The 15,482-nt window shown below is 38.0% G+C and overlaps 1 protein-coding gene across 1 annotated transcript in view; it reads left to right on the forward strand.

The window, feature by feature from the left end:
• LOC126248502 (protein unc-79 homolog) overlaps window positions 1-15,482 on the forward strand; it is an 875,350-nt gene that overhangs the window by 195,065 nt on the left and 664,803 nt on the right. Inside the window, exon 12 of the mRNA XM_049949540.1 lies at window positions 8,851-9,027. Within this exon, the coding sequence (XP_049805497.1) occupies window positions 8,851-9,027 (177 nt within the window). The remainder of the gene's footprint in view (window positions 1-8,850; window positions 9,028-15,482) is intronic.

The raw sequence follows: 15,482 nt of genomic DNA on the forward strand, positions 1-15,482 counted from the left end.
TTGTTGTTGTTCGTTCTGTCCTTCGTTGGTCGTGTCCGTCCTCTCCCGTTGTGTTGTTGTTCGCGGGCCTCTCCGCAGGTCCCGCCGCGCTTTCTGTCATTTCAACCCTGCGACCGTCCCAGTTGCTGTTACAACAGAGCCAATAGTAAATCATGACGAACCCAATGGTCGTCTTGCATCCAGTTACCTTGCCATTTCAATACTCAACACACTGTCCACTGAACAGCTGTGATCTAGTGCCACTGTTGTTGTACTAATTAATCTTGATGAACAAGCTGAAATGAGCATACAATCCCTACAAATTGGGAAAAAATTAAGTGATTTCCAGTTTTCACACTATGTTGGGAGGCCTGTAATAAAAATATATTCGCTTGCCATCAGTATACGCAATTTTTGCCACCAGTACTTGTGTGCTTCTGCAACTTTGTGTGAAAGAATGAACAGTATTAAACAGCCATATTGGACATACAGACAAATGAAGTACAACAATTTTTTATTTAACTAAGATCCTCCAAATTAGAGTAGAATTTGCAGATCCCAAAATTTTTTCCATGCTCATTTGTCTAACTGGCTCACCAATCTGCATTCATTGTTTCACATACACTTGTAGAAGCCCATGACTGTTGGTGAACATAGTAAAATAGGCTGACTCAGAATATTTTTTTGACTGCAGCTCTCTCAATTCAATGAGATCTTCTTGGTTTACAAGCCATCTCATTCGAATGATGCAGCTTGTAAACTGAGAAGGTTTTATTGAAGCATGGCAGACAAAAGACTCCAAGGACACAGCTCTCTCAGTTCCCTGATTTTGTCCCTGCTACACTCTTTTATATATTGCTCATAGTGTCATTGGCTCCACCCAGGTGACATTCTTCATCCACCTCTGGTAGGTTTCATGGGATGACTCTGTCATTGGAGATTCTTAGGATCTCTGACAATCACTGATATCAATATTGGCCTTAAACAGAGATACCAAATGCCTCCCCACCTGTAATTAGTGTGTAGAGCCAAAAATGGCCAGGTTTGAATATGGACTGGTGTGATAGAGGGAATATTGGTGCCAGTAACTTAGTGATTGTGTCCACAAGCACCCTGTGTGAGCCTCATTTTACTTCTACTTAATATATGAGCATGATACTTTATACTGGGAACAAATAAACTGTATTTAACAAACTGAAAATGCAAGGTGTTTCCCTGGAGCCTTTCAAAAAGTTTCAGCAATATTTTTAGGTCTTACTCACATGTTGTCCTCTTTACTATGATGCCATATAGATACATTTGCACATTACATTATTCCATGAAGTAACAGCTCCAGATATTTCTGAAATATTGCTGAGAAGATACCACTTCAGATTGGTAGCCTCTTATATTGACATATATTGAGCAGTGTATTAAGAACTAACAACTATTGCAATTCCACATCCAGATGCTGTTGTAAGTCTCTTAAATCTCTTTTAGAAAATCAGCGACTTCCAGTGAGCTTAGTTAGTAAGTACTCTCCATAAAGAATTGGATATAACTCTATGTTAGAGTATGCATTTATCATGGACTTGAAATTGCCACCATTTGGTTTTTTAATAAAAACCATGAGTTTCATCCACTGGCTTGCAATGACCCTCTTATCATGAAGCCTATCTAATTCTGTCTTCGTAGCACCCCCCTTGGTGAAAGGCATTGATTGAGCTCTACAAAACTTAGGAACTGCAGACAGTTTTATAGATATGTGAACAAAAATTCTTTGCTCAGCCTAATGATGCTTCAAACATTTGTTTACAATTAGTGCATAATGACTGTAGATTTTGAAATGGAATTGCTTCTGACATTAGGTATACAAAGCACACAATTTTGAATTCAGCCAAGGTGAAAATGACTAGTCCAAAAATGTTAGTAGCTTTAGACATATCTACTACTAAAAACTTCAGTACACACACTACATTTTTGTACATAGCTGTTTCTGCTAACTGATATCACAGAGAAATATTCTGTTTGCAGCTGAACACTACTTGCCTATGTGTCTCTGCATTTATGGTGACTCAGGCTACCTGTATGTGTGTCTATTGAGCAGTGACAATACAGCTCCCATATCCACTTGAAATAAAACCAACTGACTGTTTATGGTGAGTGTAAGCATCAGCCTATTAAGATTTTCTTGGACTGCTTTCTCCGTTGATGAAATGGCATTGTGATGACGAGCATCAACATGATGTTTTCTGACACACAAAATGCAAGTGTCAATCATTGTTGCAGTAAACACCCACTGCATCTCTGTGGGAGCAGTGACTTTTTTGTGGTCCCTGTCACATTTTAAATATGACTATAGGACTGTCCCTTTATGGATATTTTCATGCAATGCCATGGTCTGGGAGATGCTATGACCAAGGGTATGCAACTGATTCTTGCTCAGTGATGGGAGAGATGAATCAGTAACTACAGTCTTACATCTGTCACAATATAGAAGATGATGGCAACAGAATGTCATTAGATGAGTGATTGATGAAGTGAGGTACTTCACTTACTTCTAACTCATTACTTAATGTATGCTAGGTTGTGACAACTCTCTCAAATGATTTAGAAAATTTGAACATGTCAGCAAAGCTTGGGTCTCAAGTACCCAGTGCTCTAGATGTCACTTCTTTGTCATGAGCTAACCACATAACTGTATCATTAATTAGCAATTCAACATAGAAAATGCTGCACTGTTTACACACAAAGTTATGGCAATGCACTAAACCTTGCAGCCTGCAACCCAAGCTGTTTGTAACATTGGTTAAACTTCAACCTAGATGCCACAATGTGTGTTTGATGACCATAATATTTGGCCAGCTGTTCACAAGGTTCTTGAAATATTAATGAACTGGGTTTGAGAGCAGTCACATATTTGAGACAACTAATCAAAGACAAAAGCAATGAACTTTACTGTTTAGTATGAGGAGTTTTACTTGCAATACAATGGAATTCAGAACATAGTAAATACAACTCCCAGCTCTAGTTAGCTTCATCAAAACAAATGACTGGAGATGTTGCTGTAACCAAAACCACTTAGTTTTGCAGACAAAACAGCCACGCTGAATCAGCATGTAACTCCAGCAGTTGTTGGAGCTGCTGGTGATGCTGCTCCTGCTGTTGCTGGGTCTATTGTCACATTATTTGTTGCTGATGTTGTTGTTGACATTGTTGATGCAGCAAAAGTTGCTGCTGTCAAAGCTCAAGACCTTTGGATGCATGAGTGCAAATGACTGGGAATGAAAATCCTTGTCCCCACTTTTCTATCCATCATTAAGGATGAAATATGTACATCATGCTCAGATTTACTCTATGGTGACTGAGAACCACACCCTTGTGGAACAGAACAATGAAGTTTGGCAATTGTAGAGCGTGAGAGGCAACACACATTGAAGCTTTTGACAAAGCAGAAATCATTGTGAATATATCTTAACATAACCAGAGAAAGATAGTCAAAACAACCCAACTTAATAACCTAAACAAAACCTGTATGTATGTTGTGTACAAGACAGTTTTTTTTGGACCAGCACTATCTGCAGCTCCTGTGCCCTCCTATATACTGGTAACTGCATCACAGGCTTTTTCCAGGTGACATGCTATATCCACCTCTGTCAGGCAGCAATGGTAACTGTCACTGAAAATTATTGGGATCTCTGACAGGATGCTGCACTCAGAATTATCCTTGGGCAGGGATACCAAACCTATCCCCTCTGGAATGAAAATGTAACTTCAGTAGGATGACAAATCTGAGAAGACTGTGTTTCCAAAAATATCTTGTGAAACATTATCTTTATCATTGTTACCTCATGAAATGGCACTAAAATCTTTGACTTGGATGCCTTCATGACTTTCATTCCTCAAACACATAATTCTGTAAACTTAGTATCAATCACTATTAAAAGTATGCCTCACTATTCATCTCTAGGTCTGCTTATGCAGCTCACCTTAAAACCCACATCACATTGAGGCTGTCTAAATTTTTCTAGACAAAACCCTTGCACTTTACTATCCATGATTATCTGAAGCAGGAACTCTTAGATTACACTGTATGGGGGCTATAGAGCTTATCACAGCCAGCAGCTTGGCTGTGCCAATTATTACAGTGGAAAAATCAAATGGATATTCTATCAGTGCATAATCCTACCCAATCACTCATCCAGATGAACTTCAACAGTGGGGAAACAATTCTTCTAAGTAGACTTAGCAGACAGGTATCAGGATGTGATAATTAAACCAACAGTGTTGCGAGTGGTGCAGTACAGGCTGTGTCCATTGCAAGATGCTGAAACATCATAGGTAAGTTCATTAATCGGGGTGCTTACAGAATACACTGAAAAAAATAGTAGTTCCACTTTCTGCAGCCAGATGAAAATATGCTGCTGTAAGCAGTCAGAATGTGAAATGTTTCCTGCTTTGACACCAGTATGCTGTTAATCGCTTGAAGATGCATGTTTATTTCATTTGTGAATTGATCATTGGTGTAAAGGATTAAGAAGGTTAAGTTTTTTGTGGAAAGCACAATGGCTGTTGAGAAGAAACTGGTGCACTGCTGGTAACAGCAGCACAGAATTGTGGGAATATCACTGATAGAAACGGCTACAAAGAGGTCCAATGTGAATAAATGTGCTAAAGAATATGATCAAGAAATTTGAAGAAACAGGCGAATTAGGTGGTGCAGCAGGGAGAGGGAGAGGGCGCATTCCCATTGCAGTTGTTGATGAAGTTACTTTAGCTGTAGTGGATCGTGCAGCATCTGCCTCAAATTCTGCTGCCAGTGCTCAGCCCATGTCATGAGAATTTCTTCCCCCTGGTCAACAATTCAAAAGATTTTGAGGCACATTTACTCTGGTATCCCTAAAAGATTCAGAATGTGCACCATATGAAGCCCCAAGAAAAGCTACAACACTCTGATATTGCCTTTCATTTTTTTTTTGGTGGACATGAAAATTGATAATGTGTGGTTTGGGAACATTCTTTGGATGGACAAGGCACATTTTACTCTGCATAGTGATGTGAAGGCACAGAATTGTTACATATGGGGTTCTACTCCACCATGAGTTGTGCAGGAAAATCCATTGCACCCATCTTATGTGGCTGTGTGATGTGGTTTCACAAGATCCTTCATTCTTAGCCCATTTTTCTTTGAGGTGATGACAGCGAGATGGTAAGTCAGGAGACCATGTTGAACTCATGTTGTAACTTGTAACCGTGTACTAATAAATGTACCAGAACCACTGCTATCATGTGTTTGATCATTCCTTCCCTTTTCTTGCACCCACCCTCCTTCTGACTGCTTACAGTGCCATATTTTCATCTGGGGGCAGAAAGTGGATCTATTATTTTTTTCAACATACTTCGCAAACACACCAATTAATGAATGTACCTATGGGGTTTCAGCACCTGCGATGTATACAGCCTGCACTGCAGCACTCAGAGCACTGTCAGTTTAATTATAATTACCTGGTACATTGAGCTCCTGGTAGACACATTTTTGTGGTACATCACTTTAATAAACACATTATTTGGCCACTATGGATACAAGCTGCTACCTGTTGGGTTTAGATGTTTGTCCCCAATTTTTCAATGCTCTTTGGAGCAACTGTGCCAGGATAGTTAAAATAGTTTAAATTGCCTGGACAAAATCATTGAGACTGGGAAACCTCAATAGGAGCATCTAAAGGACATACAAATGATTTCACAAGAAATAGGTTTGAAACTAAAATAAATGCAGCATTTTGTACCCCTAAAACAGTCAGTTTAATTCACCTACTAAATCAATTATGACATAAATATGTTACATTCAGAATATCTAAAGAATAGAACCCCACTTTTCAGGTACTGAAGCAAAGCTTTCAAACATCACCGTATCTAGCTATGATGCATCCTAAGACAGATGCCATGAGAACACATACGAATTTTGGTACTAATTTGATAAATATCTTGGTTCTATGTAGATAATTTTTGCATAATGCCACAAACCATCCCAGGGGCTACAAATTGTGACCCTATGTGTACAGAAAAACTTTACTGACAGAATTGTGCCCACCAGGGCCCTGCATTGTGGACCTTTTTCACTCAGAAATACCTCACTAATAAGTTGCCCAACAGGCTGGCAACAGGTTATCACTACACGCTCCTCAAGACTACATATACAGGGAATTTCACAAAAGGGTCTTTGGATGATAACCAGGATAAGTAATATTACCTATTGGCATGTCATTACTTGGGGTTTTCAGCTGGTTTAGAAAATTTAATGCTCACTTGCAGCCATGCCCTTAGAACCACAACTTTCTCAATTCAGTCTTCACCCCTTCACCTTCGTGGCACACTACATTGATTCTGATTATGCAGAATCATTCCTCAAATCATTGTACCTTCTTGTCATGGATACACTGTTTAGTTTTCCATATGTGATCAACATGAGACTATACACTACAACAGATCTGTGATCAAGGAATTATCCAAGATTTTTGTAATTAATGGACCACTGCAGACACTTGTGTCTGGTAATGGACTTCTGTTTATTTGTGAGACCTGATATCATCAGATGAGAGGAACACAGTGACTTATATTATTTATCATAAATTTTGAATCATCTTGATCACAATATTGTGATCATGGCAGTTTAAATTTGTAACAGGTCTCAGTTTGTATCACAACAGTTCAAAAACTTTCTAGGACAAAGTAAAATAATCCACTCAAGATCAACTCAGTTTCATCTTCAAACTAATGATGAGGCAGAATGACTTGTCTGCATTATATAAATTTATATGTCTAAAATAATATCCAACTTCATTTCCTCACAATCAGAGCTCAAGATATTTTTATGTACCGGGTGATCAAAAAGTCAGTATAAATTTGAAAACTGAATAAATCACAGAATAATGTAGATAGAGAGGTACAAATTGACACACATGCTTGGAATGACATGGGGTTTTATTAGAACCAAAAAAATACAAAAGTTCACAAAATGTCCGACAGATGGCTCTTCATCTGATCAGAATAGCAATAATTAGCATAACAAAGTAAGACAAAGCAAAGATGTTGTTATTCACAGGAAATGCTCAATATGTCCACCACCATTCCTCAACAATAGCTGTAGTCGAGGAATAATGTTGTGAACAGCACTGTAAAGCACGACCGGAGTTATGGTGAGGCATTGGCGTCGGATGTTGTCTTTCAGCATCCCTAGAGATGTCGGTGGATCACAATACACTTGCGACTTCAGGTAACCCCAAAGCCAATAATCATACAGACTGAGGTCTGGGGACCTGGGAGGCCATGCATGACGAAAGTGGCGGCTGAGCACACGATCATCACCAAACGACGCCATCTGTTGGACATTTTGTGAACTTTGTTTTTGTTTGGTTCTAATAAAACTCCATGTCATTCCAAGCATGTGTGTCAATTTTTACCTCTCTATCTACATTATTCCATGGTTTGTTATGTTTTCAAATTTATACTGACTTTTTGATCACCTGATACATACATTTGTGCATTAGCCAGTGACAGAAGCTAAGCAGAGAGCCTTCATAGCTGGTATCCTTTACACTGCTATTCCTGCTACCTATGTCATCATCATGCTGGTACCTACATTGCCTATTAGCCTTTCACCTGGCTCAGCAGAATGGTATAGATTCTTTGGGAAGTGCCTAGGGTCATCTGCAGTCACAGTAAATGCCTTAGAAGACAGCCTCGTGCATACAGGGCTCAGCAGTGTGCACTGTTTGCAATGCCCCACTGTGGTTATATCAACCACCAATTCCTCCATCTCACATCAAGAACATATGAAAGTTGTCTGTACCTTCTTAGCCATTATGAAAATTGTACCCCTGACATATGTCAGTACCAGACTGCCCTGCACCATTACCAATCAGAGGCATACTCTGCTTGCACACCACTCATACTAGAATCGACCAACACATTTTCAGGTGTTACCTCATTCATTGCTACTCATTCACATGGCACATGAGACATGGACACTCAGCAGATCCCCTAAGACAATGTCATCAATTTGGCCATCGACCTCCCACATTAAGTTAATAGCAATACTGAGATACCATTAGCCGTTACCAATGAAACAAATATCAAGAGAATACTGTCAGTGCACAACAAAGGTCCACACCAGCTGAACAATAATGGGGCTCCATCATCCCTCCCTATGAGCCTATGAAAACTGCTCAACTCCAAATGTCATGAGCACACCACTTAGCTGATGCCAATGGTATTGTTTCTGATGACTCATACAGTTTCATGGTATGACTAAAATGGAGATAGTGCAAATCAATTCTTTGCTGGGCAGTATTGCCAGAACATTATGCACACTACTGGTCTAAATATTCCTGTTTCAGTGAGTGGTATTTCCTGCTGGGCTTTGCCTCTGGGTATTATTCAGTGTTATTTTGTCAAGAGTAATCTGTAGTCACGTGCACACCACTGTAACTGTCACAAGGAACTGTAGGTTATGGAAAGAGTGAGTTGCTGTGGCTGTGTTTGTTCTCCATTTACACCTTTATGGCTATGTCTGTGCTATAACCAAGTGATTGTGTATTTATAATAAATCTTTGGTTCTTCAAACATGATACTGTTTATTTTTATTTTTTATTTTATAAAAAAATTCATAGGGACAGAGCAACTACAGCACCATACTGATTCCATTCTAGTGCTATGAATTTACATGAGGCATATATTATATACTGCTAAGTTATATACTGACGATCTTAATGTTGAGGATCTATATCGAACAAGAATATTTTGTTTTCATTTAAAGTAAAATTAAGTTACTCCATTTTAGCTTTACAGTATATAGTTATTTACCTTTTTTTGTCATTTACATGTATTTTACAGGGACACGCTTGTGTCACGTACAGCTCATCTGAAGGATGGTTTAAATAGGTTATTCTGTCTTGTACCATATGAAGTTATTACCATAGAAATTTGGGATTATATTATGCCACACTGGATGGAAGCTATGGTAAATGATGTCCCAGGAAAAGAACTACCAGAATTAAAAATGCTGCTAAGGTAACTTTTTAAACATTTTATTACACATACCATGCTAGAGAGACAAACATCATAGTAAGTTGGATATTTTTGGGATGTACTGCTTGTTAAATATAACTGAAGAAATTTATCATTCATTATTTTGAGTAATAAATGACTCCTATGAAAGAGGAATCAAACCAGAAGACTTCACACAATGCAGAACCATTACTATACCTAAGCTAGGAAAGGCACCTGACTGCACCAATTATACAAGGTGGTCAGAAACGGTCTGGAAAGCTAGTAATGGTGTTGCAGTGTAGTTGTCCTGAGAAATAATTGTTAAGAAAAGAATTCAATACGTTGTCCTGTTTCCGAGTTAATTAGCATGGAAGTTAGCCACCCAGGCCATTGCATGCGCAAATTCAAGTGGCCTGCCAGAGATTGTGTTGCCAAATTTCTTCTTTGTTTGGTTTCCTGAAACTGAACAAAAGACCAATACAAAAATTGGACGTGGGATACTAGCAAGTCTCAAACCCAAGCCAACGGCTGAGCAGTCTCGTGTGCTGTCATCTACACTAAGAGAACAACAGACACTAATAAATTGAATCTTCAATTTGCATATTCAATGGCCTGATTGGCTAACTTTGATGCTACATAACTCAGAAACAGCACAACATATTCAATTTTTTTCTTGACAGTTATTTATCAGCACAACCTACTCTGCAACACCATTAACAGCTTTTCAGACCGCTTCTGACCACCTTGTCGTATACTGTTGTTGTTATTCCATGCCTCCAAAACACTCTGCATCAGCATCTACATCTATACTCTGCAAACTACGATGAGGTGCATAGCAGAGGGTATGTCCCATTATACCAGTTATTAGGGTATCTTCACATTCCATTCACATATGGAGCATGGGAAGAATGCTTGTTTGAATGCCTCTGTGCATGCAGTAATTATTGTAATCTTATCCTCACAATCCTTATGTGAGCAATATGTAAGGTTTTTAGTACATTCCTAGTGTCATAAGTAATGCCATTTCTTGAAACTTCATTAATAGAATTTCTAGGGATGGGTTATGTCTGTCTTCAAAAATTGTCCACTTCAAGTTGGGACAAGTTGGGATGGAAGGGGATGGATGCAAATGCAGTGTGCAGCTTTTGTAAATTGATAAAAGGAAATGTCTGTAAATATCTGAGAGAAGACCAATTTGGATTTAGAGAAGGCAGAGGAATAAGACAAGCAATTTTGGTCTTGCACATGCTATTGCAGGGAAGGATGGATGTGAATATATGGACTTATTTTACCTTCAATGGCACAGAAAAAACTTTTGACTATGCGAACTGTGAGCAACTCTTTAGATCTATGAAGAAAGTAGGGCTGCACTAGAAGGGTAGAAGAATGATTAAACAAATTTATCAGAACCAAAGCACAAAAATAAACATCAATAAGGTAGAGGAAGTTGCCAGAATTAGAAAAATAGTTGGATAATGATATCCCCTATCTTTGTATAAGGAGTGTTGAAAAGAAAGGTTACAAAACATTCTAACAACCAGATCAATTGAAATTTGCATATCCTATTTTGGGATAATGTAGTGAGACATCTAGTGATGCAAATGTAGTGTCTACCATAGTTGTGTACATGCATGGGCTCATGGGACAGATGAAAAATAGGAACTGTGTGTTCTGTCTGTTTGATGTGTCAGTGCACGTGAGGACATCATGGCATTCACATCGCAAAATTCAATGACTGAGGAGCAGTGAGGTGTTATCCAATTTCTGACTGTGGAAGAAGTTAAACCAACCAATATTCATCACCAGATGGTGGTTGTATACTGGGGAGACTATGCGTCTGACAAGTCAGTGAGAAAGTGGAGTGCCCATCTTCATGAAGGCAAGGAGTGTCTGAGCGATGACCTGAGACTAAGTCATGCAAGCATGGTAACCACGGCTGAACTCATCAATAAGGTGAATGACTTGGTGAGAAGTGATCAGCGTGTCACAATGCTAATGCTGACAGTGATAGTGGGGACCAGTGTTGGAACAAAGTGGTCAATTATGTATGACAAAAAGGGTTCACTGAAGATGTGCACACAGTGGGCTCCAAAGAAGCTCAGTAAACCACAAAAGGAACTGCATATGGCACTAGCACTGTAACACCTGTTCTGGTATCATGAAGACCTGCATTACTGGAGCAGATTGTCACTGGTGATGGGAGCTGTGTCATCACTGTAAGCTAGATCCAAACAGAACAGCATGCGATGGAAGCATGCATCATCACCTCCTCCTAAAAAATTGAAAGCTGTGCCCTCAGCAGGTAAGGTGATGCTCACCATCTTTTTCAACACCCGATGTCCAATATTCATTGAATTCCTTGAGCATGGAAATACCATTAACAGTGACGTATATTGTGAGACACTCCAGAGCCTACAAATGTCCATCAAGAGCAAACAGCCTGGGCTGTTCATGGAGGGAGTCCACAATAATGTGTGTCCACAGATCTCCAAGGCCACATAAAGTGTAATGGGCCAAGTTCAAGTGGGAGCAGCTTAAGCATCACACTCCACAGCCTGGACATGTCACCCTGTGTGTTTGGTCTACTATAAAAACATCTTGAAGTGAAGAAATTCGACTCAGATGACAAACTGAAGGATACAGAAGAAGACTGGCTCCTGTAACAGCCACATGAATTCTGTGAACATGTGATCCTTCATCTTATGAAACAGTGGGATAGTTGCGATCAGACTTTGGTGATCAATTCTGTATAAAGACTTCAAATATACTCACAGTGTTTTTCATCCCTTTTGTTTTGAACACCTCCTCATACTCATTGAGGAAGCTACTCATATCATGAAGGGGAATAAAATTCAGTGGTGGAAGGATACATTGTATCAGATTTGCTGATGACATCATAATAGTTTCAGAGTCCAAAAAAGACATGAATGGAATGCTGTACATCCTACCAGATACTCTTAAATTAAGTGAACAAATGGAAAATGAAAGTAATGGTAGTATAAAAAATATGTAAGAAGTTCAAACCAATTGAAAATTGATGAGGTCAGAACTAATCAGGTGAAACAACAGTTATCTTGGTAGTGTACTGACAGAGGACAATAGGTCCTTAATGGAACTGGAGAGAAGGACTGCATTGGTGAAATAGGCATTTATGAGTAAGAAAACATTTTAACTAGTAAAAACATGAATAAAGACTCACCAAATCCTTTGCAAAATCATCTGTATGGAGTACACTGCTATTTGGGAGTGAAAGTAGAACTCTGAGTAAACTGGAAAGGAACTGACTTGAAGTTGCTGAAATATGGATATGGTGGAAAATGACAACAATTAGCTGGATGGAAAGAAAAACCAACCTAGAAGTCTTAAGGGAAGTCAATGAGGAGAGTAGATTATTCAAGGAGATGGTAAAGAGAAAAATAAAATTTGCTGGACATGTCATACAATACTTCAGTCAATAACATTCTTGAAGGGAAAGTGTTAGGAAAGAAAGTAAGAGGATGGGCTAGAAAGAAGTATTTGGAAGACATGGACAAGAGGATAGGCTGTGACAATTACATGGCACTGAAATGAATGGCCAATGACAGAAGAGAATGGCTGCATCAGCAAGGCATTAGCCTTTATAATATGTATGTATGTACAGATATCTGCTGTTCAAAATATTAGGACACAATGAGAAATACTATCAGAAAAACTAACAAGTGCATTTGTATCCTCATTTATCAATTATACAATGGGTTACACATAAACATGTGACCTAGGTAAACCACATTAATCTATGTCACTCTCCTAACTATAGAGTAATTTTCCTAAAATTACTCTATAACCTACATTCAGTTGCTTAAGAGAATGAATCTTGACCTAGTGATTCTGTCATCTGTATCCCACATGGACACTAGATCTTGAAAGCATTATTCTAGTACTACCTTCATTTGGGAAACTATTGTCAGCATTGTCAAACAAAAGCCATCTCACTTTCACTGCAGACTGTAGATCTGCACTATGGGAACATGCTTGGTGTAAGTGAATGCTGGTGACAGCATGCTTTGGATGTGTAAATACTAGTGGTAGCATATTGCACTGCTCCAGGTGATGCACACACTTTCCTTCAGCAGATGCCATGTGCTCATTTCTGTGTAAGCATTGTGCATGTTCTAGTGCTCTTCGTGGCAAAATTATTTCTTTGCAAATAACTGCATATTGGGAACAAATAAGAATAGTGAATATATTTATGTGATGTTTCTGTTTTGGAATTATTTGCACTATTGCCTGTTGTTTTAAGGTCTTTAACTGCTTAAATGTCCTGTAAAATCAAACTAAAAAATGGTATACCTGTCTGTGAGGAAATCACTCAGTAATATTGTGTTTTTGAGGAGAAACAGGCAAAGCTGTTCCTGTACTCAGGCCTAATGAAACAATAGTATACTATAAATAACATTTTACAGTCCATGTCACCCTCTTATAGATGGATATAAAACAATATAATATGAAACAAAGGTGCCTCAAGCATCCTCAACTACAGGTATTTAAGAATGCTGCCAGTCTCCTTACAAACAGATCCTCTATTCTGTCCTAATTGTAATTGCTTATACTGAGATTTCTCCTGCTGCCATAGTCATATGATATCTAACAGAATTTCAGAAGAGAATGAAAGTGTAAAAAGCTCATATTTCTATGAATAAATAGTATTTATTACTGTATTTCATTTCTAGCAAGTTGGGAGTATTTGGAGTTCTTTCTAATTTGTTTAGAAATAGAGACTTAACAGTTGGACAAACATTTGTATTTATTAACAATTTGTTGAATGAAAAATTTATTATTAATATGTCAATAATGTATTTGAAATATGGTACTTATCATGACAACCAAAAGGGCAACCACATCATTATTCATGATTCTATATCAAGGTTCTACAATGTATAATGATATTACAGTTTCAAAATGAAAAAAATGCTATACCATTTGTAGAGTAAGTGGATCTTAGATTCATGAATTTTCTGCAAAAAAACTAATGTTCATAATTTTGTCTCCATTAAAGGTGGAAAAAACACTATGAATTGCTAAGCCCACATACAGGAGACCCTAATATGCCACTCAACCCTAGTGTTGAACCTATGTCATAGATTCAAAATGAGTGAAATAAGAAACACTCAAGATAAAATCTGTAGCCCTCATGGACCTAGTAAGTGATTTTAGGTGCTGTTTTTGATAGGTTATACAGAAAGCGCAAAGGTTGGTTTTTAATCATTGAATATCAATCATTTCATTGAAATCCACATAGTAAAAATTTTATCCTGAAACCTAAATGACATTCATTTGGTTTCCAGTACATAACCACTACAGCAGGCCCAGTTTAATGGCATCCCATAGCTACACTATTCATAAACACTTGTAATAAACATTCCATTGCAACATAACATAAAAAATAACAACTGTAATCTGCCATAGGCTTTAGAGCTTGTACATGCTGAAGTTAGTATGGATACAGTAATTGTTCATGAAGTACTGGCAAGAAAGAGGGTGACAAATTTTTCACTGGTGCTAATCATAAATTACTGATTCCAGGATTTTTTCAGTAAATGTGGCACATGTGACTCCATTTCAAGCATGAAAATTGAGTAAGGTGTTGCACTGTTCACATATTGGTGTGCTAAGGAATCTCTCATCCTAAGACATGGTAAAAGAAGGCTGAATAGTTTATCAGATGGTATACTGCACATCAATATTTTACAGGATAGAAGGCATGAACTTACAAACTACTTTAATATGCTAATCCATAGCAGAAAATCATATCCACCATATCAGTGAAGTAGTTGACTTCCACTGGAAACAAGTGATGTAAAAGGGAAAGGAAGATGCATTGAACTATTTTTATGTAAAGAGAGAACAGTAACAGTAAGCATAAACATAAAGTCATTTACGTAAATAGATCAGACACAGTGATACATACCCACAGTTGTGGGTAATTTTACTGTGCAGTAACACACACTAATATGACATATTACAATACCACACTAGTGACTGCAGACTACCTAATGATCACAAGGGAAGAAGACACCGATCACTGTAACATGTATCTAGATGTAATGCACAATGCTCTAGTATGATGCACCCAACAAGCATTTTCAAGAAATCAGCAAGTCAGACTCTTATGAGCATGCTGAGTATCATATGAGAACATCAGATGTCAAGCAGCAGCATTACTATAACTGGCTAATCCATTAGACTAAACATCTTCATGTACTATATTTGAATATCATCTCTATCTTTTTCCAAATTTCTAATCTTCTACCAAACTCTTGTATCAATACAATGAATCACATTTCTTCAGAAAGAAACAATAATAATAATGATAGTGACTCTGGAACATTTGTCATGGAGTGTAATAAGGAACCAAGGTGATATGAACATTTAATTATCAATACATTCATGCACACATTACAAATATGGTGTATGTCTATAGCTAAATCTACATCTAC

The sequence above is a fragment of the Schistocerca nitens genome, chromosome 3 (assembly GCF_023898315.1).
Source record: "Schistocerca nitens isolate TAMUIC-IGC-003100 chromosome 3, iqSchNite1.1, whole genome shotgun sequence".
NCBI lineage: Eukaryota > Metazoa > Arthropoda > Insecta > Orthoptera > Acrididae > Schistocerca > Schistocerca nitens.